Below are 27,476 nucleotides of genomic sequence, written 5' to 3'. Positions count from 1 at the left end.
CGGTACCGGGGAGGGCACGGGAGCGCCTCGCTCCTTTGGGAGTCGAGCCGCCCCAGGAAAGCAGCGCTGCTCCCTCCTTTCCCAGGCCCCTGGGCAGGGGATGATCCTCGCCAGGCCCCGGAGCTCCCAAAAGCATCGCACGGCCAGGAGCGCCGCCGCCTCCCCGGGACGCCCCTGCGACCCACAGCTCTGTTGCTGGGGGGTAGCTCCCTCCTGTACTGAGGCGCTCCTCTCGGGAATATCCTCTAAATATCAGACACTACACGGCAGTTGTGGCACCGGGTTAAATTCGGAGTAGGTAAGCGTTCCCGGCTCCCTCCCGAGCGCTTCGGCACCGCCCAAAGCACTGGGATGCCCTGACCCGAGAGCATCCTCCCCTCACACAGCGCTCGGACACCTCCAGTAAAAAAGGCCGTTTATTTTCTCCCCACCATCGCACGGGTGGGAGGACCTGGGGAATAATTTAGCATGCATAAGTAGAGGCTTTTTTTTTTTATAAATATGATATACAAAAATAAAGACAGTATTGAGATTTCCAGCAGTTTTAACGTTCATGACATAAACAGATTTCCCGATATATAGTAAGAACAAAACATTTCCAATACTCAGCGAAAGGAACGCGCTTCCAGGGGGCAGGGATGGGGGGTGAGGGAGCTCAAGTTTTGTCTGGTTTTCAGTCAATAATAACACTGTATTCACGATAAATCCTCTTCCCCGCCCGGCATGCGGAGGATCCTCTTCTCTTCTCTCCAAGCAGGGAGAAATCAGAACAAGGGGGGAGCGGGACCGGTGCCAACCAGGAGCGGTGGGACACCCCCGCGGCGGGACGGCTGGAGGAGCTGGACCCGCGGGGAGCTCACTGGGGCTGCGCCGGGGCTCCGTGCCGGCCCCGGGGCTGCGTGTCCTCCTCGTCCGCCTCGGAGCAGTCGGAGGAGTGGTATGGGCAGCATCTCCCGGCCGCCGCCGCCGCCTCCTCTTCCTCCTCCTCGTCTTCCTCATCTTCAGGTTCGCTGTCGGGCAGCTCCCGCATCCTCCTGCCGGCGCTCTTCTCGGGGGCGGGCAGCAGCAGGTCCTCATCCCCCTTGTCCTCGCCGCCGCCCCCCTTCGGCTTCTCGGCCTCCTGTGCCGCCTGCTCCTTTGCCTTCTTGCTGCGCTTCCACTTCATGCGCCGGTTCTGGAACCAGATCTTCACCTGGGGGAGACGGGACACAAGCACATCCCCTCATCCACCGCCCGCCGGGGCCGCCACGCCCGGCCAGCCCTCGCGAGGCCGCGGGCACTCACCTGCGTCTCGGTCAGCATGAGCGACGTGGCCACCTCGAAGCGCTTGGGCCGGGAGAGGTACTTGTTGAGCTTGAACTGGTGCTCCAGCTCCAGCAGCTGCTGGCTGGTGAAGGCCGTGCGGGGTCGGCGGCACTTTCCAAGGAGGTTGGACTGCGCCTGGGCTGGGAAGGGAGAAGGGGGAGCGCGGAGGTGAGCGCGGAGCCGCCCTGCGGCGTCCGCGCATCCCCCGGGAGGGCGCTGGAAGCGGGGAGGCAGGAAAGGCTCTGCGGGAGAGCCTGAAGCAAGGCTGGACCATTATCCACCGGAGCGCGGACCGCCTCCAGCCTCCCTGATTCCGGGGTTTCTCGGCTTCCGCCGTGCCAGGGGATCGCCCAGGGACCAAAAAAAAAGGAATTAAATTAAATCTTTTAAATAAACGAAAATATGTCTCTTGATTTCCCAAGAGCCTAACAAACGCGAGACAATAAACCGAAGGCAGGGATGGCGGCGAAGGGGCACGGGGCTCTCCGGGGAGCGGCAATTTGCTCCATTTAATGTTTTAGTTAAACCTGCCGCACTCCCTGCCCGCCCATATCCGTTTAATTAGCGGGATTGCAGGCCGGAACGAGGACCAGGACCGAGACTGGGCCCGCTCCGCGCCCTGCCCCTCGGGGCGTAAATCATCAGCGAGGACGAGAAAACTGTATTGGAAACGGGAGGGAAGGAGGGGGAGAAAGAAAAGGAAAAAAAAAAAGAGTGTTTTCCGCATTAAAAAATAATAATAATTAAAAAAAAAACCCCTAAAACTAAGGATTTATTGGGGGGGGAGGATTACCAAAACAACAACAACAAAAAGATTCAACCACGAGAAAGCGGGAACTGAGCCTCTTCGAAGGCCCCGACACCTCTAGGCATGAGACCTGGCAGCGTTACTGCCCATTTCTCAAATTATTTAGATACTTTGGCTTATTTGGTTTAGAAAAATAAAGGAAATCTGGGAAAGGGCGGCTTCTGCTCACGGTTGGAGACAGCTCGCTAAAGCGGCAGAAAGAATAGGACAGTGTCCGCTCCTGGCCGCAGCGCCCGGGAGATTTTCTCACCGCGGTGCGATTTTCCGAGACTCGTTTTGCTTGGTTATTTATTCCCCTCTGCCCCTTGTTTGAGAGGCAGGACTCTAACAGCTTTCCTAATTATTTTTTCTTCTTGAATGTTCCAGTCTAAACAATCCCAATCCGAGAGAAAACAATGGACTTTTTTGTCTGCGAATGTGTGTGCCGAGTAGGAGAAGGGGGGGAAAAAAATCGCAATTCTTTTCCTGGCATGATTTTCGTAAAACTACACCTCCGGTATTGTTAAACCGGCCATTCCCACCGAGAGCTCACACCTCCGAAAACGATCTTTGCTTAAACCAGATGCAAGCAAGTTTCCCATCGCCGCGAGGCCTAGAGCTCGGCACGGCGCTTTGCTGGGACTCTGGGGTTGCCTGGTTCCATCCAGCACTCCCAGCCTTTCCTGGGCCCAAACCTAAACCCTTCCGACTGTACTTCTTTCCTATTCGTTATCTCCAGGGAACGCAGAACCCCAAGTTTTTGGCCGATCTCAGATCATCCCAACATGCCTTTGCCTAGGAGGCCTGACATCGTTATTATACGTCCATTTCCGATAAGGGAGAAATAAAATTAAGAACGAGTGATGCGACCTGCCACCTCGCTTTTGAGGGGTTACACTGAGACTGGGATTTTAGGGACACCATAAGGACTCCTGCCCCTGACCAACTCCCACCTCCCCTCCCCGGCGGCTTCTACCCTTCGGGAACAGCGGGAAAGGGCATTTGGAAAGGCAGGGAGCAATTTGTCACCTTCCCGTTTAACCTGCCGTGAGAGGCCAGGCTGTCCGGGGCTCCTTAAGGGCAGGGAATGGCGATGTGACCGCACACCCCCGTTTCCCATTGCGGAGCGCTGTTTCTTTCTTCTAATATAAATTTTGCAAAAAATAAAAGTATCTCTTCCAGTTTAAGTCTGCAGCTTGTTTAGGCGGGGGCAGGAGGGGGTTTCTACCCCCTCGGTAGGAGGCAGCTGCCGGTAGGGTCGTGCAGTGGGACAGGGGATGGAGGGGACGCGCCTGCGGTGCGGAGGGAGGCAGATACTCACAGTTGAAGTCGGGCATCTTGGGCAGGATCATGCCCGCGGTGGAGGCCCGCAGCCACTGGTCCAGCTGGAAGGTGCCGGCGCTGAGCTTGATGGGGTCGGCGGCGGGGTGGGAGGGGTGCGCTCCCTGCACCTGCGAGTAGGGGTAGGAGAGCGCCGGGTGCTGCCCGCCCAGCGCCGAGTACCCGTACACCGGGTGCCCGTAGAGAGCCGCCTGCGCCGGCATGCCCGGCCCGCCGGGCGCCGCGGGGTGCAGTCCCAGGGCCATGCCGGCCGCCGAGGCGTGGTGGTGCGGGTGCGAGCCCGAGCCCGCCCCGGGCAGGAAGCCGGGCTTGGGGACCAGGGCGCAGTGGGCGGCCAAGAGGCGAGGCGGAGAGGGGCTGTCGGTGCGCAGGCAGTCGGCGGGGCCGCCGGAGGGGTGTTCGGAGGAGGATGAAGAGGACGAGGAAGAGGAGGACGAGGACGGAGGGCTGCCGCTCCCGCTGCTGCTACTACCGCTGCCGCCCAGCGAGGTGACCAGGGCCAGCGGCGCGCTCTGCCCCGCCGCCGCCGCCTTAGGGGGGTCGACAGCCAGCAGCGCGTCGATGCGGAAATTTTTGGATTTTTCCATGGGAGCGCCGGCGGGAGGCGGCTGGGGACCGTGCGGCTGCCCCGGGCCGGCCGCGTCTCCCGGCGGCGGCGGGCGGCAGTGCGGCCGCGCTCCGCGGCGCGCCCCTTCAAGGGCCGCAGGCGGCTCCCATTGGCTCCGCGCCGCTGCGGCCTCGCTCGCCATTGGCTGTGCCGCCCACCCGTCACCGCCGAGTGCCCGCCCCCTTCGCGCTTCGCACTGCGGGCGGCGACACCGGTGAACAGCCCGGGACAGCCAAGGGGCACAGCCCGGGAGAGCCGAGGGGACAACCTGGGACACCCGAGGGGAACATCCCGGGACAGCCGAAGGGATAACCCCGGGATAACCGAGGGGACAACCCGGGACAACCGAGGGGACACAGCCCGGGACACCGGAGAGGGCACAGCCCGGGACACCGGAGAGGGCACAGCCCGGGACACCCGAGGGAAACGGCTGCTCCCCGCGGAGAGAACCCTCCCAGCCACGGCAGTGTGCGGCTCTCTGCCGGCTGCGCTGGCTCCGCCGTGTGTCCAATGACAGTTTTCCACCATTCCCGCACCGGGCAAATATTTGCCGTAAACGCTCCGCCGGCCGCTTTTTAACGAGTCGGAAAGAATAAACACCTGCGGGTCAGGGAGTCACCCTGCCACCAAATCCCGGGTCTGTCAACAGCCTTATTACACCTGCTTATCTAAGGCAAACAGCCTCGGACAGAAAAGGGAAAGAGCGGGGCGAGGGGTCTCTCCTTACCAGGGTCCCGCTTCCCCGGGGGGGCCCGGCCGTGTGAGCGAAAGGTCAGGCTACGGCACGAAGCGCTGCCAAGGCAAACACGTTCTCCTTTCAGAAGTTCTCCCCTGTGGAGAAGGGTCTCGGCTGCGGGAAATGCCCAAATAGCGGCTCCACTGCCGTGAGCCCCCCGGAGGGGCCGCTCCGCACCCTGGCCCGGCGGGACTGTGCCCCAGCGGCGGCCGGGGCCACCACAACAAGGGTGTGCTCCCCTCCCGGCCCCTGCCCCTGAGGTGGGGAAAGTAAAAGCAACGAAAAGAGGAGAGGAAAAGGGGGAAAGAAAAGGAAAAAGGGGGAAAATGGAGAAGAGAAACGGAGTCCAATACAACCAAGAAAAAATCTGACAACTTTGGCCCTGTCTCCTTGACACTACTCCGTGGGAGGGAGGCCCGAAGCACATCTGAGGGGTGTGCACACGAACAGACAACGAACCCTTTGCTCAGTGCCCTCGTATTCCCCCTTTCCCCTGCACTTTTCTCCACCGTCGACCTCATTAGAGCCTCCGGACACACTGGCACGACAGACACACAGATACACACAAGCAGGACAGACATGGGGACATAATTGCAGCAGGCACACGGACACACGTGCATAGGCCTGGCACGATGCACACGCGTGGCACAGCAGAGCCACACGCTCACACACAGCAGCCGCACACGGGCCCCGGAGAGCGGATGCTCCCAAGCAGCCGCTGCCGCCCGGGGAAAGCCCAACACGCACCGAGCACAACCCGCACACGCCGCGGGGGCTGGGGTCGAGCCTCGCAGCTGCACAAGACCCCAGTGCCCCCCGCTCGCTGGGATGAAGAGGGGGACACCGAATGGCAGGATCATTTTAATGAGCCGCTTCGGTTTTGTCCGGGCGCCGAGGGGCTGAGGAGGCCCCAGGAAACGGACCCGGGATCGCGGCAGTGGCCTCTGGCATCCCCACCGGCCCCACGTTTCCCACTGAGGGTCACTTTGTGTCCCACTCACGGGCAGTCCCAGAGCAGCGAGTGGTCGGACCTTGTCCTTGTGACAGACTCTGGAGGAGGAGGAGGAGGAGGAGGAGGGTGGTGGACCCGCATCCGCCTCTTTCCCTGTGTCCCGGCCCCGCAGGGATGAGGGCCACCCCGCTCCAACGTGGGCTGTCCAGCCCGCTGGACGCGGGGACGCAGCTGTCACCGGGCGGCGCCCCAGGCAGAGCCGGGGCCCGTTCCCGATGCCCGGGCCGGCCGCGCCGGGGCTGCGCGGGCACACGGCGGCTGCGGAGTGTCCCGCACGCAGGGACACTGCTCTGCGTACAGCGTGCGGCCCCTTCTCGGGCCAGTTTTGGGGACGAGGGACCGAGGTGCAGGGGAAGCCATCCGGCGTTAGCAGGGAGCCATGGGCGCAGTGCAGACTCGGGACACCCGTGCGGACGCATGCCCGCCGCCGGAGGGATGCGCGGCTGGCAGCGGCCGGCGCTGGAGGGTGGGCGGTGCCGTGAGCGCTTCTCCTGGAGGCGATGGGGCAGAGGGAGCGACCGGCTGGTGGGCAACGAGGACCGGGGTCGCATGGTCCCCTGACCCCGGTCCATCACTGCCCCGGGGGTGGCTCAGGCCGGCCGCCCCGTCTGGACACCCCGCGCCTTCGGCCCGGGTGTCGCATCTTTTGACTGATGGATATTTAGTGTTTGGAGAGTAATTTCGATTTTCAGACTTTTTTTTTTTTTTAAGTGTACAATTTAAAAAAACTCCTTTTCCTTTTCCTTCCCTATTTTTAAAGCCTTTTTTTCCTTCCCCCGCAGCGTTCCGTTCCGTGTGTTTGTCCCCACAGGTGCCGCAGGGCATCCGGGCCTGCTGAACTCCCCGCGGCTCCCGCACCTGTGTTGATCCAGTATATTGCCCGGGAGCCAACAATGCGCGGTTATCTCGCAGATAGCGCAAGGAGCGCGCTCCCCGACACCTCCGGGTGGTCCCTTTCAGCCGAGCCCCCGCTGCCCGGCCGTGGGCAAACAGATGCCTATCTCGCCTTTTGAAAAGCCGGGGCGGTGCACGCAGGGGGCGGCGTGGGGCTCTGGGGAAAATCCCGGTGGGAACACGGAGAGCCCGGAGCCCTGAGGTGGGGGTTTCTCTCATTTTTCCGAATTAACTCCCCCGATATCCCCAAAGCCGCTACAAACCGCAGGCGCGGGCCAGCGTTATTGCCAAAAACACATATTACACTGCGACATTCTGTAAATGAGATAATGATACATAAACCTCCCTGATAAATGTGACATCCTCGGGATGTCTCCTCTAAATTAGCCGCTTGCATTGACTGCTAATAATGGTGAGTTTATGAAAGCAATTTCAGTGCAAAAAGCACAGGGTCTTCTCGGTCTAATCAGCTGCCTCTCCTAATGGATGAGGGGGTCAGGCGGAGAATTATTGACACTCTGCTGCCCTTAACCTGTTTCCCAATAAAGCTGATTAGTTTTTGTCAATTCATCAGCTAACCACTCTCGCCGGGACTGCATCAAAGCCTTATTTGCTCAGGGGAAATCAACAAGTCACAGATCAGATCCATTACGGAGCGGCCCCGGCGCGGGAGCCGCCGGCAGCCGGGGCCGCTCCTGGGCCGGGGGCTGCCCCGGGCCGTTCTGGGGGCAAAATGAGCCCCCTCAGGGTGCTTGAGCTGGGACCAGCACCCTCAGGCACTCGGAAAATGCCTCTGCGTTATCAAACTTGTTCCTTTCGTCCGGCAAGGTACTTGGGGTTGCTGGGAGGGCTCCGGGCAGGTCCCAAAGGCGGCTGGGTCTCCACCAGCACCTTGCCCCTCCTGGGTCTCGGGGAGCGACCGCCTCCGCCCGTCCCTCCCGGGGAAAGGGCATTTAATGCACTCCAAGGTTTCCGAGCTGCAGAGAGGAGCCGGTCTGCCAAAACCCTGCCTTCACCTCAGACCCCACATCTGGAAAAAAAGCTGGCCATGCCTTAGGAGGTCGGGATACTTTTTCTAGATTTTTTTTGGTTGTTTTCTTTTTTTTTCTTCCCTATAAGCCATTTTCCAAAGTTTTGCCGGGATTGCTTTAGATTTATTAATCAGATAATATGAAAAAAAAAATTTAAAATTTATTCCTGCTACCGCTGCAATTCCCGCATCAGTCGCGGTTTGTCTGGAATAACGGACGCTGGACAGTTTTTGTTCATCCACAGGAAAACAACAAAAAGCCCACCCAGAGTGCGCTGCCCCTTTAAGCCCGACCGACAGCCTCTCAGTCCACCCCCCTTCAATTTAATTTCATTAAAACAGAGCATGAATATTTCTATTAAACCTAAAATGAAATATGAAGCCATTTAGACTCTGCCTGCACCAATCACCCAGATTTATGACTTTTATTCATCACATCAAGAGCTGGGAAAAATGAATTTTCTTCACCCAGGAAGGAAATAAAAACCCTGCCTTGGTCATTTCCAGAAAGCTGTTAATTTGCCCGTGTGGTAATTACTTTCACAATTAACTAAAATACAAATCAACCTGACAAATTGGGTTAGTTTATATATTAATTAGCCAGTTTAAATTTATTCATTATAAAAAGACAATTTAAGAGGACCTCGGGTGTCTGTTTTATCGCAATAAATTATTGTTAGGAAATGGGGGCTAATAAAACATCACCGCGTTTGAGGGCACCGCGCGGGGCTTCCGCGGGCCGGGGCGCGGCTCTGCGCGGGGGCGGCGGCCCGGAGGAGAGGGAGAGGGACCGGGGCCGCTCCCCGCCTCCAGCTGCGCTGATTTAACACTCCGTCGATAGGATCATTCGATGCCTTTTAGCTTGTGATCTTTATAAATGTCCCGCTATTAAATTAGAAAATGATTCTCTCCTCGTTTAATTGTATTCTTTCGTTTCTTATTTCCAATTAATTAGTCCTATCGACGTTGCAATATTTTAAGTGACTGGAGTCCGTTTACAGTTTAAAATATATGGGTCAGCGCGTGCAATTTTAGACTAGGCAGAACTATATAATGTGGGTTTTAACTACTCTTCTCTCATACGTCTTAAACATCTGGCTAAATGCATCACTGGGAGACACCGCGCGGATTTTACGCGCCGGGGAGCGGCCGCCCCGCGGCCCCTTCCGCGCTCCGCAGGCGGCCGCGGGGGCTGCGCGCAGCGCGGCGCTCTGAAAATCGCTTGCGCTGCTCCTGCCGCCGCCGCTGCGGGCAGCCCGGGCTGGGTGTGGGGAAAGCTGAGGGTTTGCTTCGGTTTGATTTGTTTTCCAGTGCAGTTCCGGGGGCTGCAAAACGCTTTTGGGGCTCCCCTCGTCCCCCCTCCTCTGGCAGCCCCCGCAGTGCCGGCAGCTGAGGGGATGTGATGGGACACCTCCCTCCGCTGCTGCTGTCCCGTGCAGGAGCCTGGGCTGGGAGCTACAGAGGGAATTAAATATGTATCAAATGTGTGTAATGAGGTATTAAATAACCAGCCCTCGCCTGGCTGGGGTGCCTGCAGGGCCCTCCCCAAGGGGTGGGCTGGGGGATGTGTGTCCCTCCCGTGGCAGAAGCAGCTGAGGAGGGGGCTGGTGCTCTTTCACCCTCTCTGCTCCCCTCTCATGTGTAGAAAAAAACCCTAAGAGCTGCCCTAAAACACAGGTTGGGCAACATGGGTGAGTTTGTTTAAGTCCTTCCCAGGGTCATTCTACCCCTGGTGCAGCCTCCCCTCCCCAAACAGGCACAGACTCTATTCCCACCTTCTCCATGAGCTGGGCTGGCTCTGTCCCCATGCTGTGACGCTTGGGGGGACCCCACGAGCCCATGGGAACACCTGAATATACACAAGACCAAGGGAGCAGCACCCCCAGGAGCAGGGTGGGTGCCAGGAGTGGTCTGCCAGAAACACTTCATGGGCAGGTGAGCCTGGCTGGGCTGTGACAACGTGGGACTGTGGAGGACGCTTTGCTTCCTGCTCCCCTGTCCCCCTGGGGCTCCTACTGCTACATCCCTGGTCCATCCCATCCCATCCCATCCCATCCCATCCCACCCTCCAGCACCTGAGGGTCACAGCTGGGCTGAGTGTCTTTGACACCTGCACACAGTCACTGGGACATCCTGGGTGGTCCTTCACTGATTTGTGCTTAAACAGCATCACAGAGAAATTGCCTCCCAGCAACATCTGGGGTGATTCTGGACCTCTCCATGATAGCTTGGGCAAAGAAAAGCTGTGCACAGAGTCCCTCCTGCAGCGGGCAGAGCTGTGCTTTGCTGTCACTGATGTCACTGCACTCTCCAAACAGGAATGTGACAGGGACCATAGATATTTGAGGCTGCCTTGAGCTTCCATACTTAGGTGCTTCCCATCTCCATCTCCAGCCCTGCCTCCACAGGACCCTCTCTCCAACCAGGCAAAGCCTCTTGTAATTATTTTAGAGCAATTGTTTTGAGAAATAAGAGAACCGTGTGGATGGAGAGTGGGACACTTGCCACCTCTCCAGGGTACACACAAAGCCTCTCTTCACCTTCAGGCTCTTCAGCTCTGGGACTCTCTGGACATCCAGTGTGCATGTCAGAGGAACAACATAAATGCCAGGAAGGATAAAAGATGAATCATAAGGGTAGATTAATAATGTGGCAAATACTATTGTTTCCTGGCCAGGGCTCCAAAGGTCCCTCCCATCCATGGTGGGCTGAAAAAAGCACCTAATGGGGTAAAACCTAAACGTGAGCTGCTCCCACTATTGATGGTACCAAATGCCATCGTAGTCACATCAATCACAGCGAGTTCCCCCTGTGATTCAGGAGATTGTAATATGTGATTCCATAAGACTCTCATTGTGATTTAGCATTGATTAATGTCTGTTCATAAAATGATATAAAACTTACTCCTCTTCCATTGAAGAGCCCCAAACCACATCCCAGCCAATAATTCAAAACCTTGTTAATGTAACTGCTAATTTCAGAGGGTGATGGGGATGGTTATGGTGTACATGGGCTTGTGCTGAGGGGTCTGCAGTAGGGGCAGGAAGAGGTTAGAGGAATTATTTCCAAAGCAGAAAATTGCTGTCCGGTTTAAATTATTTTAGGTGTTACATGGTCATTCTGCTGTGCCTTCAGATTCACATCAGAGCTCCTGAAGGTTTAATGAGTCCTTTGAAATGCCTGCCTCTAAATGCTTAAAAATTCAAATTATTTTGTCATAACCTCCACAGTATTTTTACCTGTGGCTTCTTGGTTTCTGCATAGCTTTTGGCCACCTTCCTCTCCCAGTGAACTGGCTGCTCTGGACACATTCATAGATCCAGTTTGCTTTCACTGTTTTTTCTGGAGGTAGGAGGCTCTCCCTGGCACAGGGCCTAGTACAAAATAGCTCATGCTTTTTATTTCCTTTTCTCTTCTCTTTTTTAAGACACATACCAGGGATTGCAATGTGCATGCATAATGGTATGTGAGCCAGGAATCATGCTCTCACAAAAAACCAAAAAAATCAAATTAGTGGAGTGGGGAGCAGACTGAGTGACTAGCAAAATGTTTAGAGAATTAAAAGAAAAAAAGGCTGAAAATGGACATCTGGATGAAAAACAATATGTAATAGGAAGTTGAATACTTGGTGCTTTAATAGAAATAATTTTAATAGACAATAGAGAGTTCACAGGATTACTTGATGGGAAATATATTGATAATACAATTTTTTCTTCGCAAAATGTATGCAATGATTGCAGTTTTGGTTTAATAATAAATGTAATTTTGAAGAATAATTTGATTCAAACCTCTGCTTTTCTAATGGCATTCAGAATTATTAATATCTGTCTAGCCAGCTAAAGAGGTTTTTAAGAGAGTATGCTGTGTGTTCTGCAATTAGAGTAGCCATCTGCCCTTTATTAAAACTCCATTAACCTTTACATTAAAATACATTTAAAATGCAGACACACTGAGAATATCAGACACAAATAAAATAGATAAATCTAAGTGGTTTCTTTGCTTAAGTGACTTATTTGTGCAGAACCTGTCAACTTGTTGTGACACCTAAAATTTTCTGGGAATAGATAAGAACCTAGAATAAATTTTCCCATGTTGAGGATAGGAAATAATTACACGGAGGTAATGAAATTAAAAACATCTCTTGTGAAATTTTCTAGAACATGATCTTGTTTATAGAAGGCAAGAAAATCGTTTGAAGTTCATACTATTAACTTCAGAATAAAATGTTTAATTATAAGAGCAGAATTAAATAGTTTTGTTTCTGCAGCTGATTACAGTGGAGCTATTTTTGTGGTAGAATGACTGATGCAAGCAAAATGATTGAAAATTTTCTGAAAGTGTTAATATATATTGTCAATATAAAATCCAGCAGAGCTCATGTAGATGCTGCTGCATTGTTCATTGAGCCTCATACTGGTGACTCTCTTAGGAGTGAGAACGATGCTGCATTTTCCCTGTCTGAATTATTATTACCATTAGCAGAGCTGCTGACTTTGTCTGTAAATAAATATGCCTAAAATACCCTTTCTAAGACCTGTTTTTACTTGCTTCCGTTTTTACACATTTGATCAGAGTGGGCTGATATTCCCGAATACCTGAAATATCTGCCTTTTTAAAAAAAAAAAAAAAACAAAAATGGCTCAGCCATTTCAAAGACCCATTTTAAGAAATAATCTCGTTTTTTTCAGCCGGGTTAAAGTGTTCGGTGTTTGCACACCCACTGAGCCCTGATTTACAGCCGCGGCTGGCCGGGATCAGCCCCCTGGCACCGGGCACACCCCCGGTCACCGATCCCACAAACCCAGCCTTTGGCCAAACCATAAAACTCTCCGAGGTGCCTCCTCCGTGAGCGGCACATCCCGCTTAGCTGCGGCTCCCAGGGGCTGCCCTCGCTCCTGGTCGCGCTCTGAGCAGGATTTCCGTCCCTGCCGCTGCTTCTTGTGCCTCCCATGGGCTTGAGCGGCCGGCGAGGGACAGCGGGGACAGCGGAGCCGGGTCAGGGATGCTCCGCGGGTACCGCACCTGCGGGGCGGGCACGGAATTCAGAGCTGGGGGACCAGAGACAGAGGGCTGGAGCTGGGGGACAGCAGAGACAGAGGGCTGGAGCTGGGGGACACCAGAGACAGAGGGCTGGAGCTGGGAGACAGCAGAGACAGAGGGCTGGAGCTGGGGAACGGAGGGACAGGGTGGTGACAGGTGAGGAGGGACAGCACGGGCGGCGGGGCAGGGAGAGGCAGCGCCGGCGGAGCTCCAGGCAAAGAGGGAGAGGTCAGCGGTGGTCAGTGGGGGTCAGGAGTGGTCAGTGGGGGTCAGTGATGGTCAGTGATGGTCAGGAGTGGTCAGCAATGGTCAGGAGTGGTCAGTGATGATCAGTGGGGGTCAGTGATGGTCAGGAGCGGTCACTGGGGCTCAGTGATGGTCAGTGATAGTCAGGAGTGGTCAGTGGGGGTCAGTGATGGTCAGGAGTGGTCACTGGGGCTCAGTGATGGTCGCTGATGGCCAGCAGTGGTCAGTGGTGGTCAGTGATGATCAGTGGTAGTCAGTGAAGGTTGGCAGTGGTCAGTGATGGTCAGTGGTGGTCAGTGGTGGTCAGTGCTCTGCTCAATCAGCCACCCCTGTGCTCAGCAGCTGCTCCCAGAGGAGTGAATTCCTGACGGTCCTGGGATTAAATAACCTCATTTTCACTGCAGAACTGATTTAGCAAAACAATTTGACGTGGCAAACCATTTCAATCCACACTGCAAGAAAATGCTTTTACTTGGCTTGACGGAGTATTCTCAAAGCTCTGTTTTCTCAGAAAGCTGTACAACATTTGCAGTTTATTTTTATTCAGGACAAACACAAATGCCAAAATTATAGAGTTTCCCAAGGACCACAAATGCTGCTTCCTTGAAGGCTCTGGTCTCTGTGATCCCTGGGTATCAGATGGTAAAATTTAAGTTCAGATCCCAGTAATGCCCTTCTGATGACAAAACAGTTGAGGAATAATATATTAATATTATGATAATATTATAATATATTTCCATGGGCTATCATGCTAATTTCTTAATGGTATTTTCAATAGCAGAATCCACATCTCTGTAGATTGAAGGATCATCTTGGGAAAAAAAAGCTCAGCTTTCAAGCAGGTTTGTAGTTTTCTTAGTTTGGTTTATATATGGTCCTTATATTGACAGTAGTTTTTGATTAATATTGTGTATAACATTCCTTAATGCATCAGTTGAATTAATTATGCAGAAACATTTGGCCACCTGGACATACTATTGATGAAATGGCATTTTATTGACAAAATGACAATTTAATGCTCAGCTCTCCTAAAGCTCTCTGCTGGATAGATTATTTCAGCAAGTAGAAGAGGGGCTGTGAGCAACTTGGAAAATCCTTTTGTTTCCCCCAAAATTTCTCAGTGGGCTGTGAGTACCTCAGGATTGCCACTGGAATTTAGTACTGGGCTGCCTTGTGTCCTCAAGTCTGGGGTGGATGGGGCCCTGGGCAACCTGACCTCGGGGGTGGAATCCCTGCCAGGGGCTGAGGGGTTGGAACTGATCTTTAAGGTGCCTTCCAACCCAAATCATTCAATGATTCTGTGATTCCATGACTCTGACAATGGATAATACACAGAGGAGTGGTTTCATCCGTGTTGGAACCCAGGAAATTCCTCTGGCTGCCCTGGAGGACTGGAGCCCCTGCCCGGGAGGCTCAGAGACCTTGGCACAGAGCCCAAGACCCCTGTGCCTTTCATTTAGCCCTTGGAAAAAACAATTACCAACCTTTATATGAAGAATTACAAGTCAAGAGTGTTTAAGTAGAATGATAGTGAATTTATCACAGGGTGAAAAATAGATTTTTGAGGTTTTTAGGGTGGGGGCTCGGGGTCCCAAGATGGAGGAATTTGGGCGTGCCTTGTCCTTTTTCCTTCTTCTTCCTAGCCTCCATCTTCTGCTGTGATGTTGGCACTTTTAGATTGGTTTAGAGTAGAAACTCACTGTCTAATATAGGTGATAGGTATTGGGAAGTTTTTGTAAGTAATGTACACGTAGTTTTTAGTATAAAAAGATAACACTGCCTCTGAGGTGGGCAGTGTGCCTAAACCTGACCTGCCAGACAGACCTCAGCAGGCCAGGAGAAAGAGTTTTATAGCTAAGATACAATAAACAACCTTGAGACCAAGAACAGAAAAGTCCTGACTCCTTCTTCGACCGCTGGGCTGGGAAAAGAGACTTTCTAACACATCTCAGGGTCACTCTGAGCAGCAGAGATTCCGAGATATCCACAGCTCCTGCTGGCTGAGCTCAGTGTAGTTTTCAAAGAGGTACCTGTGGGTCATGGCTCCAACATCTCCTTTTGCCAGGGGCCCTGCTCTGGCTTTTTTTGACAGTTCAAATGATGTTGGTGAATGAGTGGAACTGAGGCCAGGTGACAAACATGGCTATTAAAAAGAAAAATGAGCTGTCTCCACCTGCAAAGAGCCCAGGTTTGCTGCCCTATCGACATGTGGAAGAGAGGAGTGCTCAAAACTTCCTCTTCTCATCACTCTGTGCACACTGTCGTCTTGCTTTGTGGTCTCAAAAAAGCTTTGTTTAGCTTTTGCCATGTCTATGAACCCCAGACTGTAAAAATCAAGCTGCACTTCAAAATGATAGATTTAAATTGGGATTTTCAAAAGCTTAGGAGTGACTTTGGAACAGGAGTCCCATGAAATTGCTGGGGTCTTCCATCATTTGGGCACCTTTAAAAAAAATTAATATTCTTTATCGGGACCTTAGTTTAACTTTCTTAAAAAATTGGAGTGTAGAGGTGGTCCTGATGATGGAGAATAATATTGACTTTCTGTAGCTGATAGCAGAGATGTGAGTGGGCTGGGAGTTTTCCAACCAGATGTTTTTCTCTTGGAAAATGCTGATTTATTAAAACTGAAACTTTTCATGGGAACATATCAGCACTGATTAAATTTTGTTGAGAGAGATTGCCAGGGCCTGAGCCAGAATCTCTGACTGTAACAAAAAATGAAATCTTTGAATGGGGAATGGCCAGCAGGTCAGGGCAGCCATCTGGAGCCTGTCTGGGTCAGGTAGAGGAGCTGAAGGGCTGTGAGTCTCCCACAGAACTGACAAAGCCCTTGGCTATTCCTTACTCCAAGAATCATCTATTGGTTTTTCATAAAACAAACTTTAAACCCTCTCCAGCTTGTTGCTGTATGCAATAGGAAGAGTATTTCTTGCCTAGGTGGTTGTGAGAATTAAATGCTTGCAGTGTCTTTGAAAATCTGATCAGATTATTGCTATTGCCTTATTAATACTAATTTAGAGAGGAAGGTGCATTGCAGGGTACAATCATCAGGAGCACTTTGAAGAGGGTGGGTGAACATCAAGTCCAAAGACTCAATCCTCTGGAAGCAAATTACTGGTAACTGCATTATGGTGAGTTAATATCAGTAAGTGTTATTAGCATCAGGGTTTCTTCCCATGTCAGAATGATGTTAATACAGTATTAGTGATGCAGGTCTTTGGTGTCAACATAAGAATATCCAATGCAAGTGGAGGAAAATTGTATTGGATTGTGGAGATGATGGCAAATCAATGACACAGAAAATCTATGGAGAGCAGTTCACAGTGACACAAGAAAGCAGTGTCTGCATAAATCAGGGCAGGCCAATGGACACTGAAAAGAAATTTCCATGCAAGATTAAGTGGATATAGTTATCATGTCAAGACTACATGAAATAAGTGCTGCAAAATGAGGACACTGTGATGCTGACATTCAGACCAAGCGATGCCAGCAGAAATTGCTCTCATGAAAAGAAACAAACAAGGCTCCTCCAGTACAAACTCTGACAGCAGCAGGAGCAGCTACTGGGCTCCATCAGCCCTGGGAGCATTTGGTGCTGAGCAAGCACAGACCTGCACAACCCCTCCTGGCTCAGAAAGCTGCCACAGAGGGGGACAGCAGATATCTGTCAGGGGGACACGGCAAGGACAGTCCAAAGGACAACGTGGGCAACGTGGGGGCAGCAGGCTCTGCTCTGCTGAATTTTCTGTGTGCAAAGGAGAGAGGTGAAGGATGAGGAGGGTGATGCTCTGGGGACTCATGGGGCCGCAGAGAAGAAGGGGAGGGGGCTGGAGAACTGGAGTGGGAGTTGGCAAGCTGATGCTGATGGGAAGGAAAAGCTGATGTTGGAGTCACCCAAGAGCTTTTCTAACGAGGTGTGTGTTTAAGAAAGTAATCAATATGTTTGGGGGAGATGAGATGAGATGTCCCATCATCTTACCTCCTTGCAGCGTGACTGACATTTGGGGAATATCCTTGGCTGTGTCCTGACCCACCTGTCTGTCCAGCACTGCAGCCCAGCTGCGTAGCTCTGTCCCACGCCCACTCAGTCCAGCTTTAAGCCAGAAGGGCGCCACAAAACGTGGAGCTGGGTGGCAGAACTCACAAATATTTGAGAGGCAGCTTTCACCCAGCACAGGTGCTGCAGGCACCTATCCTGGGAAGGAATTTGGGCAGGAATAAACCCTGCTCCAAACACTGTAAACACCTCCTCAACATGGCAGGCTCAGCCCAGCAGGTTCCCTGTGTAACCTGGACTCAAGGTGTTCTCTGCTCTGGGTGGAAGTCAGTCTGCATCTTCCACATTTAGTGCACATTTACTGTACATTTACTTACATTTATTGCACATTTATGGCACATTTGTTTAGTTGAGGCCCAGTGGGTCTCAGGGAATTCAGTGGGAATTTTGCCACCAGTTTGACAGCGAGTAGGACCAGGCCCTGTGTCTGCAGAGCAGGGTAAGTGTCCTAATGTGCTTAAAGTGTTTATAAAATTACTTAAGTCAGGCACATATTTCAGCCCAGCCCATTAGCCTTTCACATGTGTTTGTGCAGAGCACAGTGCCCAGGCAGACTGGCGGCTTGTAAATGTTAAATCAGCATAAATATCACAGCCTCCACGAGGCCTGTTCACGTGGCAACTCACAGCATGATTAACATAATGCAGGGAAAGAAAATATTGACATTTTATAAATCTGTATCTCCGTAATGCTGCATGAAAAGTTATATCTGTGATACTAATGGACACCTAATTAATGTTATTACAATGGTTATAGCTCGCTGAGAAGCTGATGAGAGAGCCTGTAAAAGAGATAAGATTAAAAGAGAGAAGAGCAGTAGTAATTTCAGTGACATTTCTGGCAGCAAGCTCTGGTGCAGCTCTCACTCAGCTCCTGCTACAGTCACTGCTGGCATTTATGGCTCTGTAGCTTCAGGGCCCGATCCTACAAGGGTGTTGGATGGTCAAGGGGAACAGAGGGTCCTGAGCAAGCAAAGTCAGATTTGGGAATGAATCAGAGAGATTTGGTTGCTGGTGACATTAGTGGCTGCTGCTCAGAGCTGTCTTGACAAAGCAGAGGGAGATGGAGAGGAACTCAGTGACAGCGACTGTGACAGTGATGCTACAGGGAAAAGGTCAAGGAGGAAAACACAGGGTCCCCTCCTGGCATGGTCTCTTGCAATTGTGGGGTTCACAAGGCTTTGTGGGGTCCAGTTAAGTCCCTGTGTTGTTGTCTAGTGAAGTTTCATAGCTGGCTTCCCAGACCTTCCACTAACCAGCAAATTTGGCTCAATCAGAGTGGTGACAAGCAGGTTTTGGCTCAGCCTTGTGCTGATGTGGGTGAGGAGCTGCAGCACCTGCAGAAGCATTCCTGTGGCTTGGAATTGTGTTACTCCCTGCCATCCTCAGGGGCTGAGCAGGGGCAGGAAGGCTCCAGCTGTGTCAGCCTGGGCTCCAGGCAGGCAGGCAGGGAGGAGCTGGGCTGGCACAGCCCATCCACAGCAGGAATGCTGGGCACCTACCGGCATCACAGGACATTGTGGTCGGGTGTGACCGTGTTCACAGGGGTCCCAGGGGGAGGGAAGAGATGAGAAAGTTGACTCTGTGTTCAGAAGGCTTGATTTACTATTTTATGATATATATTATATTAAAAACTATACTGAAAGAATAGAAGGAAGGATTTCATCAGAAGGCTCAGCTAAGAATAGAAAAGGAATGAATAACAAAGGTTCAGACTGACTGAAACAGTCTGAGACAGCTGGACTGGGATTGGCCATTAACTGGAAACAACCACACGAGACCAATCCCAGATCCACCTGTTGCATCCCACAGCAGCAGATAATCATTGCTTACATTTTGTTCCCGGGGCCTCTCAGCTTCTCAGGAGGAAAAATCCTAAGGAAAGGATTTTTCATAAAATATCATGGCTACAGTGGGGTGGATGGGAAAATGGAAAAATGACACTGAAAGCCATCCTTGGGCTAAACCACTGGCAGTGGTCAGGAAATGAAAGCTCAGGATGATGTTTTTTTCCTAACAAAGCTGCAGCATTTGTAGTGCCATTGATTTGTCCCTGGGACATACAGACTTGCCTTCTTTTTTCTCTGCTGTTTGAAGGATGCAAGTATTTCCTGGAAGTGGAGCAGGTACGTTGATATTGACTGCATTCCAAAGAGGGTCTCCTTCCTCCAGCCTCTGGGGGCACTGGTTGAAACGCTGACCTGGCTGGAAAGCTCTGTCCTCCTGCAGCGAGGCTCTCACTGCATTTTCCTGCCTGCACACAGCAGCCAAGGTGCCACTGTCCAAAAGGACTCTGCCAGGGTGCTGCAGGGGAATACAAATAGCACACAGCAATGCCAGAACTGCCCTGTGCCATTAAAGGCAAATCCTCAGGTGAAATTACTGTGAGTGCACCAGGAACTCTTAGTACCCAAGGACTGATGTGTGATTTGCTGGTACCTGCAGACACTAATCCTCCACTGCTTGCTTGTCTCCACCTCCAGGGGGGTTGATTTTGCTTCCACCCCATTTGAGCAATTAGTTTTAGTGTCTAGGACATAATTTGTATGTTGAATAGCCTGAACTCTTTAATACAAGGCTGTTTGCTCCCAGAGGGGTTTAGAATTTTCCTAAAAGATGGCAAAGAGCCACTATGCTATCTTGAATCACAGTCTAGTTCCAGAACAATCAACTCTAAGTTGTTTAAGAAGGCTGGGTACATTAAAGTGGCTGTAAATCAGCATAATGAAAACAACAGTACATACAGAAATTCATTACATATCTGATATGCTGGGGTGTTAATTTTCTATTTGGTTCATTCTGCTTTATGATTGTTTTGCAGCGTAAAATTCAGCAGATGGATGTGAAGTTACAAACTGCTTCCACCTCTCTCACAGTAAACAGAAAGCATTTAAAAATAAATAAATAAAATAAACACCTAAATGTTTTATTATAATAAAGTTACTTGAGGCCAAGAGTTCAATAAGGAGAATTTATAAACATATCATTCCAGATCTTGGAAGGATTTCAACATAATTTGCTTGTGGTATGGTAAGTGAGGTGAAATCCATCTACAAGTCTCTCTGGAGTAATAAATATATGGAAGTGTCTTTTTATATTTGCTGTGAATTTACTGTAGCACAAAAATGCTCTAGACTATCCAAATCAAATATGCATGACTTTTGGGCAAGGAAGACGTTCTTGATGGACCCCACTCTTATATAAGTTCAATTCTATTTCTCCACAAAACACAAATCTTATTCTCTCTTAACTATTTTGACTCCAGTGGTGCTACTCAGAGGGTAAGGCTCTGAAGAATCAGGCCCCAGGGCCCCAGCTTTCAGCAATATTTTTGAATATGTTGTCATCTAAGCTGACAGTGTAAATAAATTATAATAATTGAGACTTCATTTTATGTCCATTTGTAAATGAACATAGATTTTTCAATTTATCTAAGTAATTAACCTTTATCAGCACTGCTGGCTGTAATGCAATGACCATCTCATCCACAAACAGACACAGGTATTTTGGGCTTGGTAACCAAGCTACTTTGGAGCAAATTCTCTGTTGTGCAGGTGGGTACAGCTGAAGAGTCACCTACTGCAAAACTCCCCAGTTGGCAGCTGCCTCTGCAGGACAGTGAGAGATGGGGCTGCTGAAGGGAACAGCTCTCCTAGAGCAGGACAGCTTTTCATTTAGTGGCACTGCTGAGATTTTCACCTTTGCTGCCATTCACCACTAGAATTGAATGAACCTTTATTGAACTAAACACAGGACTTTTAAACATTGCACAAGGAGTAGGGAAAAAAAAAGATGGCCATTCAAAGCTTCTGGTGAAGTTTTATTTAGGGGAGCTGTTAGTCAGTCATATCCCTTGTCCCACTCCTACAGAAATACTGTCTCCTGCCCAAATGTCTGGTGTTAGGTTCATTTCCTAGGGCCTCATTGCTCACTCAAACAAATTTCCTCACCTGGGACAGACAGCCAATGCCTCTCCAGTCTCTGCTATGTCATCTCTTTCTATCCCACCCAAATGAAAAAAAGGGTCAAGAAGGGTAGTAATCACCAAGGTCAGCCCTTTTCTTAAGCCTGCAGTCAGAACTTTTGTAGGTGGCTCCTGGGAATGGGATCTGCTTGCAGACAGCCAGGCTGGGAGCAAACACGCCCCACTCTCCATCTGCAGTTTTGCAATGATCTGGAGGCTTACCCAGGAGTTCAGATATTTTGTCTTTGAAAAGGTTATTGATTTGTTGCCTGTTGGTCTTTCAACAAAACCATCTGTTCTGATTAAAAAAAAAAAAAAAATTGAAAAAAGTTTAAATAATATTTAAGAGTAGCTCTAGTCTTGACACATTCAGAACCCTCCAGTACCAATACTGAACCAGAGGGGAAAGACAATTACATAGCATCAAATAAAGATATTTCTGGGACTTACACTTTTATTGAATGAAACCAAAGCCTTAAAAATAAACCTTCTGCACCAGGTATACAGTAAAGTGGGAACTGAAGGTGTGGACAGATCCAAAATCTGAGCTTGGACTGGGCTGTGTAAGGAAGGTCAGTTCTCCTGCATGAGGAGATACACCCAGAAGCAGGAGGGACCTGAAATCTAAAGCAGTAAAATATTTCTTAGTAGATCTAGCTAATAAATGTTCAATCAGAGATTATGTAGATATTTTTGATGGCACCCTGGGGGCTGAACCAAGGGCTTCACAAGGTCTTTGACAATCCTATTTTCTAAGATCTGATAACAATTCCAGGCTGAACTGCTGAAAATCTGCTATGTAATATAATTGATTTTAAAATGAGCTATGAGTTATTCTGGCCAATCCAAGAGAGAGAAAATGTCCCTTCTGTCCTCCTGGCTTACAAATCACTAGCTAGATAATAAAATACAGATCATGATAGAATTGCTTTTCCCTCTGTTTTGGAAATGAATGACTTTAAAACGTTGGCAATCTCCTCTTGCCTACAAACTCCCAAACCCATGTTTAAGCACATTAGGTTCTTTCCCTTGTGTGAGGCAAGGTAAGCATTTAAATGTTTTGGGTTTTGGCAAGCAGGGAAAGAGAATCATCAAACCCTACTATTATTAAACTCTTGAGAAAGCAAGCAACACAGTCAGCAAAAAGTTGCAGTGAAAAGGAGCCGCTCCTGAAGAGGAGAAGCTGTGGCAGAAGAGGATCACTGAACTTTGGGACCACAGGGACTGAGGTGGGGGCTCTGTGCCAAACCCTTAAACAGTGAAGAAGGTCTGATGTCCCATCAGGCCTGGACATGGGAAGGGTGGAAAGAAAAAGAATGAAATGTTGACAGTGATGGAAAGTATGCATGAAAGAAAGAAGCTGCAAAAGCTTTGAAATCAAATCCCTGGAGAAGGATTGTTGCACAGCCCTGTTTACCAAGTCCAAAGGATGAAGTGAAAAAGCTCCAGTTTGATGTGATTAACAGTGGGAGTTGCTGCTGTCAATGAGGAAGAGGAACAAGAGTACCTTTTTCTGGATCTCTGATCTCAACAACCTAAACTTTTAACTTGCCCTTCAGGGACAGGATGGTGTGTGGCTTGTGTCTGTGGAGGAAGTGTGATTTCTGCCCTTGTTCTGAGCCACCACACAATGGCCAACTTTTGCCTCATTTTCTTTACCAAAACTGGCCTTTCCTGTGAATCCTTACATTTGTCCTGCTCAAAATTTCACCTTGCCTATCTGTCAGCCATGTGGCACATGTCAGAGACAGTAAATACTCCATGAAAAATTACTTTATAATTTGTGAACATGAGCTGAAACTGCTGACCTAACTATGCAGTGACAACTCCCAGGTAATTTCTGAATGATCTTGGAAAGGAGTGAAACAGAAAGATAAATTTGTTCAGCAAAAGACTGCCTACAAATCCTTTATCTTCTGCAGAAATACCCTCTGTAAGCACAGTGGATGTTACCTGTGATTATGGCAGGCAAATCTCACGGCTGCTCCTTATCTCACTTGCCTTATCTGTTGATCAACAGCAACTTCATGATTTGAAGTGACTTGAATTAACTTTCCTATATTTCAGTGTGTTTGGATGGAATCCCATGAACTTAACAAGCCTGATGGTCTTCAAGCTACCTCAGGAGACATTGCAATTGCTTTACCAGTGATTTATGCACAGCAGTTGCCTCAGGTACAAGCACCAGGTCTTCTCCACAGCCCTTGTTAACCAAATCTAGCAGCTGCCAGCACTTGCTTGGGTGAGAGACCTGGACCCTTTCCCCCTGTGGCAGGTGAGTCCTGAAATCAATCTTTTTCGTTCCTCTTTCTGGCCAAAAATTCCAACCAGAAGTAAGGAAACATTTTCTTTTAAACTGATATGTTTCTGCCAAATACTTTACTAACTGGAAAGGATGTAATTGAAAAGTTCCTGTTTGGTTCTGGTGCATCCTGACCCGAAACTCAGCAAGAATTGGGGCGTGCACAGACCCAAACCAGAAGGCTACAAACTGGTGCAGTCCCAATGATTATAATCAATTCCCTTTTGAATTATATCAGTTTAGCTAGACAGTTAAAATCAGTTAACTGAGTATAGCTTAATCAGAGTCATTGAGCAAAAGCAGCAACATAACCTGTGCAAGAGTCAGGGGTTGTTCTTTTGTTCTGCTCACACTGCCTGGGGTAAAGCAGCCCTTTAGTCTTCCTGACAGTGTTAGAAATTAATATAAAGTGAAGACATATGGATTCATTCTCCTCCCAACTATTGTCAAGCAACCTGGGAGCAATTCCACTAAAATCGGTTGTAACGGTCTAAAGGTCAAAAGCTCAGGATTTTTATAAAATTTGGTCTGACAAAGAAAGTATTTCTTTTGTCCCTGGCTGCTTCTGATTTGCTGGGTTGTCTCTGTGGTGCCTACTTCAGTATCAGTGAATGGGTTTCTTTCTAGACATTTTCTTCATAAATTTCAGAATATCCTTACTGGTTTATGCTTTTAATGTGAGCTGGATGTTTGGTAGCTGGAAAAAAAGTCTCTGCTGCAGAAGAGCTGTGAATAACTGCAATGGGAACATAAAATGGCCAGCTTGTGATTGAGGAAGTACCCGTGTTCTACACTGGGAAATCTCTGACTCTCACTGAGTTTTAATAAAAATCAGTCATTCAAAAAGGGTGACATCTGTATGTGATCAGTGACTCCTGTATCCCTGATGCAGTCAAGTCCATGACCTTTCTCTAGTGAGGAAAGGGGGGGAAGCTATTGGACTTGGAAGTGCATTGGTGGATCTTAAAAGTTATGGAGAGGAGTGGTGGCTGCTGTTTCTGAAGAGAAGTTATCCAAACCCTCCTGCACGAAGCATCGACTCAAAGCCCACTGAGATGGACTGGGAATGTTTCTGTAGACTTCCCTGGACTTGGCCCAGAGCTCAGAGCAGGCAAGATGTGCCCTTCCTTGGGGTCTGTTTCTGAAGTGCCCACACATTCCAGTTCCTTGGCACAGAACTGGAATGGGCTTTTCCAAATGTTGCCTGAGCCTCTGGCTTGCTCCAGGCCCTGTGCTCATCGTGGGCACTCTTGCACAGCAGCCTTTGCTGCTGTGGGAAGAAAAGTGGGAGAGGTGGAGGAGTGACCTCAGTGAATGCCCCCAGTGTGAGCAGCAGCCTTTGCTCCCCATGTTTCACCTGGAGATCCATTTACCTGCTGTTATAGCTGTGTAGGAACAGGGACACTCCTCCTGGCTGCTTCCCCCGTCCTGATAAAGTTCTCAGAGTGTTTCTGGAAAAGCTATTGACTTTTGGTAGCTTTTGACTGAGAGGAAGTTTTGCATTGAACAAGGTTTGTTCTTGTTTGTTCAAAACTGAGCCCAGGACTCCCTGCAGAGGAGAGAGCAAGCTTGCTCAGTGCCTCAGCATTGGCCTGGCCATTGAGCTAGGAAGAGTAAAAAATGGTTTTTTACTCAGCCCACCTGGCCAGCACCTACCCCAGGCTTGATTCTGTGAGAATTCAGTAAAGACAGTCACTAAGCCCAAGCCCAGGTTGATAGAAACATCTCTTAATGCTCTCAGACCTGGTCTTTACTTCAGGATACAGATACAGCTGTACTCCTGGGGACACCTTTCTGTGGGGTCTGGTTCAGTCCTGACATTTGGATGCCAAAAATGAAACCCATGAGGCTTGCCCTCACCCTTCCAGTGTGATTTAGAGAAGTCAGGTGAACCATATTTCAACCTTGTTCTTGGGTTCTAAGTGGTTGTTTCATTTAGGACATTTGACTAAAAGCCCTTTTCGTGGAACCAGCTTTTGCAGGAAAGATGCCAGCAATTAATGAAAGATGATAAAATAATAAAAGAAGTAATACATTAACTATATTATCCTTGCACATTTGGGCAGTCTCTTTCATTATATCCTCTTTATGGACATCCTCCAGCAACAGTTGAAGAGGTTCTTTATTGCTGTTCAGTGACTGTTTTCGTTTCTAGACATTAACAAGTTATTTAAATGCAAAAGTTCTCTCTTGCTAATCCATTTCCTACAGGTAGATTTGATTCAAATAACAGAAAAACCCTGCAACACGTTGCATTTATACAATTTTTCTGTGTGTACGAATACTCATATCAAAAGGAATTTGGATCTTTGGCTTTCTTCTTTTTCTCTCTCCTTCCTGCAACATGAAGAGATGCAAATATTCCTTATATGCAGGTGTATACTCTTCTGGTTGAGTAGCACAGTATTGTGCAGCCCCATTGTTTTGACTACTGAGACAGGATTTTCTGACAAGAGAAACCAGAGTGAGCCCATCAGCCCACAGGGCAGTGATTTCTGAGCACCTTGGAAACTTCAACCTGTATCCCTCCTGGGGGAGGTGGGAATCACACTGGCACTTATGGGCAGATTCCTCTCACACAAATTCCAAGGCTCACTAACTCCTTTGATGCTATTTCTTCTAGCACCAACACAAACACTGGGTTGGAGGCACCATTCAAAGCTTGACTCTGCTCAAGCAGAACAGAAATATCTCTCCAGGCAATTCTGACTGCTGGCATCAGAACAGGGCATCTGTTGGGAATGGCTGGTTTTGGAGCCCAGCTTTAACAGGCAGGCTGGATTATTTAGAAACAAGAAAGGTAGGTATGGCCAAACCCAAGGAGAAAACTGAAGGGGGATTGCCTAGTTTGTTATTCACTCATTTCACTTCCCCCAAATGCCTTCTGACAACTGCTTAGGAAAGGCAACAGCAGAACCAGGTCTGGGAGGAGGTGACTCCTGTGCTGCCTGTGAACCACAGCTCTCTTTGCTGCAGAGTATGTTTGTGTCCTACACAAGAATCAAATGCTGCATCTCATTTTTCATTCTGCAATAACCCTGTGGCTACAGAGGTTGATGAAAACTGCCAAGGTTCTCAAAGTTATTTTTATTTAGCCTATTTTTACCCACCTTCTTCCAAAGGACTTGTACCAGATCCATAAATATATTTTTGAATTCTCAACTATCAAACAGTAGTTTGCCATTTTGGAAAAAAGATGTCAATGAATTGTCAATTCTTTATGTTGAGTAATTGATTAATTGGCACACTTATATCTAAATCAGCAGTGATAAATTCTATCATTTTTAATCTTGACCTAAAAGTACTAAACCACTTCTAATTGCCACTGTTGCTGCTGTAAAATGACTGATTAAACTGCATTCATATCATGATCTTTGTTGCTTCTGAAAAGTCTAATTGAAGTCACATCAGTGACTCAGTGCCAAGAAAGGAAGAGACCTTGCTTTTTCTTTCTTACAGGAATTATTTGGATGGGAAAGCCTGCTATTTCCCCCTATCTGTACTGGACACTGGCCTCTGATTTTAATTATTGTTGCAATGCTATTTATTGTCTGGGTTGAGTCTCAAGGTGCTGGGTGTTTCACAAACCCATGACAAGACAGTTTTAAGCCTGAGAGTTGAAGGAGAATATGGAGAGGTAGGTAAGCACAAAATCTCATGATGAAGAACCATAACAAATACCAGTTCCAGAGTATGAGAACTTCTGCAAAGTTTTCACCCAGCATCAAAGTAAATGGGAGTTGTGAGGAGACATTTAATTTTATTTTGCAATTTATGCAATTATTTTCTAGCAATTCAACATCACAAAGACCCTGGAAGTCAGCTTTAGCCTGACCTTTGTATAAATTCCTAGGAAAAGGGACAGAGCCCAAAATCCCAGCATTATGGTGAATCATAAATCCTGGGGCCACAGGCAGCTGGGATTCATGAACAGTTGAGTGCCCAAGGATTAGGATGAGCGTGTCCAGGTCTCCTTTGTTCTCCTGCCTTCTCCACGCTGAACACAGCCCAGCCTGACTGGCTAATCCAGCCCTCCTGTGCTATCATCATGCACCAACAGGATTTGTGAAGTGCTGCTTTAACCTTGTGAAAAACAGAGTTTTCTGACAAAGAAGCAGAGCAGACCATCAGGATTCTTTGAAGCTGGGGGAGC

At 49.3% G+C, this 27,476-nt stretch overlaps 1 protein-coding gene across 1 annotated transcript; it reads right to left on the bottom strand.

Moving 5' to 3' along the window:
* Positions 1 to 856: 856 nt before the first annotated feature.
* Positions 857 to 4,020, bottom strand: MNX1 (motor neuron and pancreas homeobox 1; the record flags this gene model as incomplete). The annotated part of the gene is made up of 3 exons (XM_084207038.1): positions 857 to 1,192; positions 1,285 to 1,445; positions 3,414 to 4,020. 3 exons carry the CDS (start codon positions 4,018 to 4,020, stop codon positions 857 to 859), a joined length of 1,104 nt encoding a protein of 367 aa, XP_084063164.1.
* Positions 4,021 to 27,476: the final 23,456 nt, after the last annotated feature.

The sequence above is a fragment of the Fringilla coelebs genome, assembly GCF_963513975.1.
Source record: "Fringilla coelebs genome assembly, chromosome: 1".
NCBI lineage: Eukaryota > Metazoa > Chordata > Aves > Passeriformes > Fringillidae > Fringilla > Fringilla coelebs.
The sequence above is the reverse complement of the archived record's forward strand: the minus strand, read 5'-3'. Positions and strand labels throughout refer to the sequence as shown.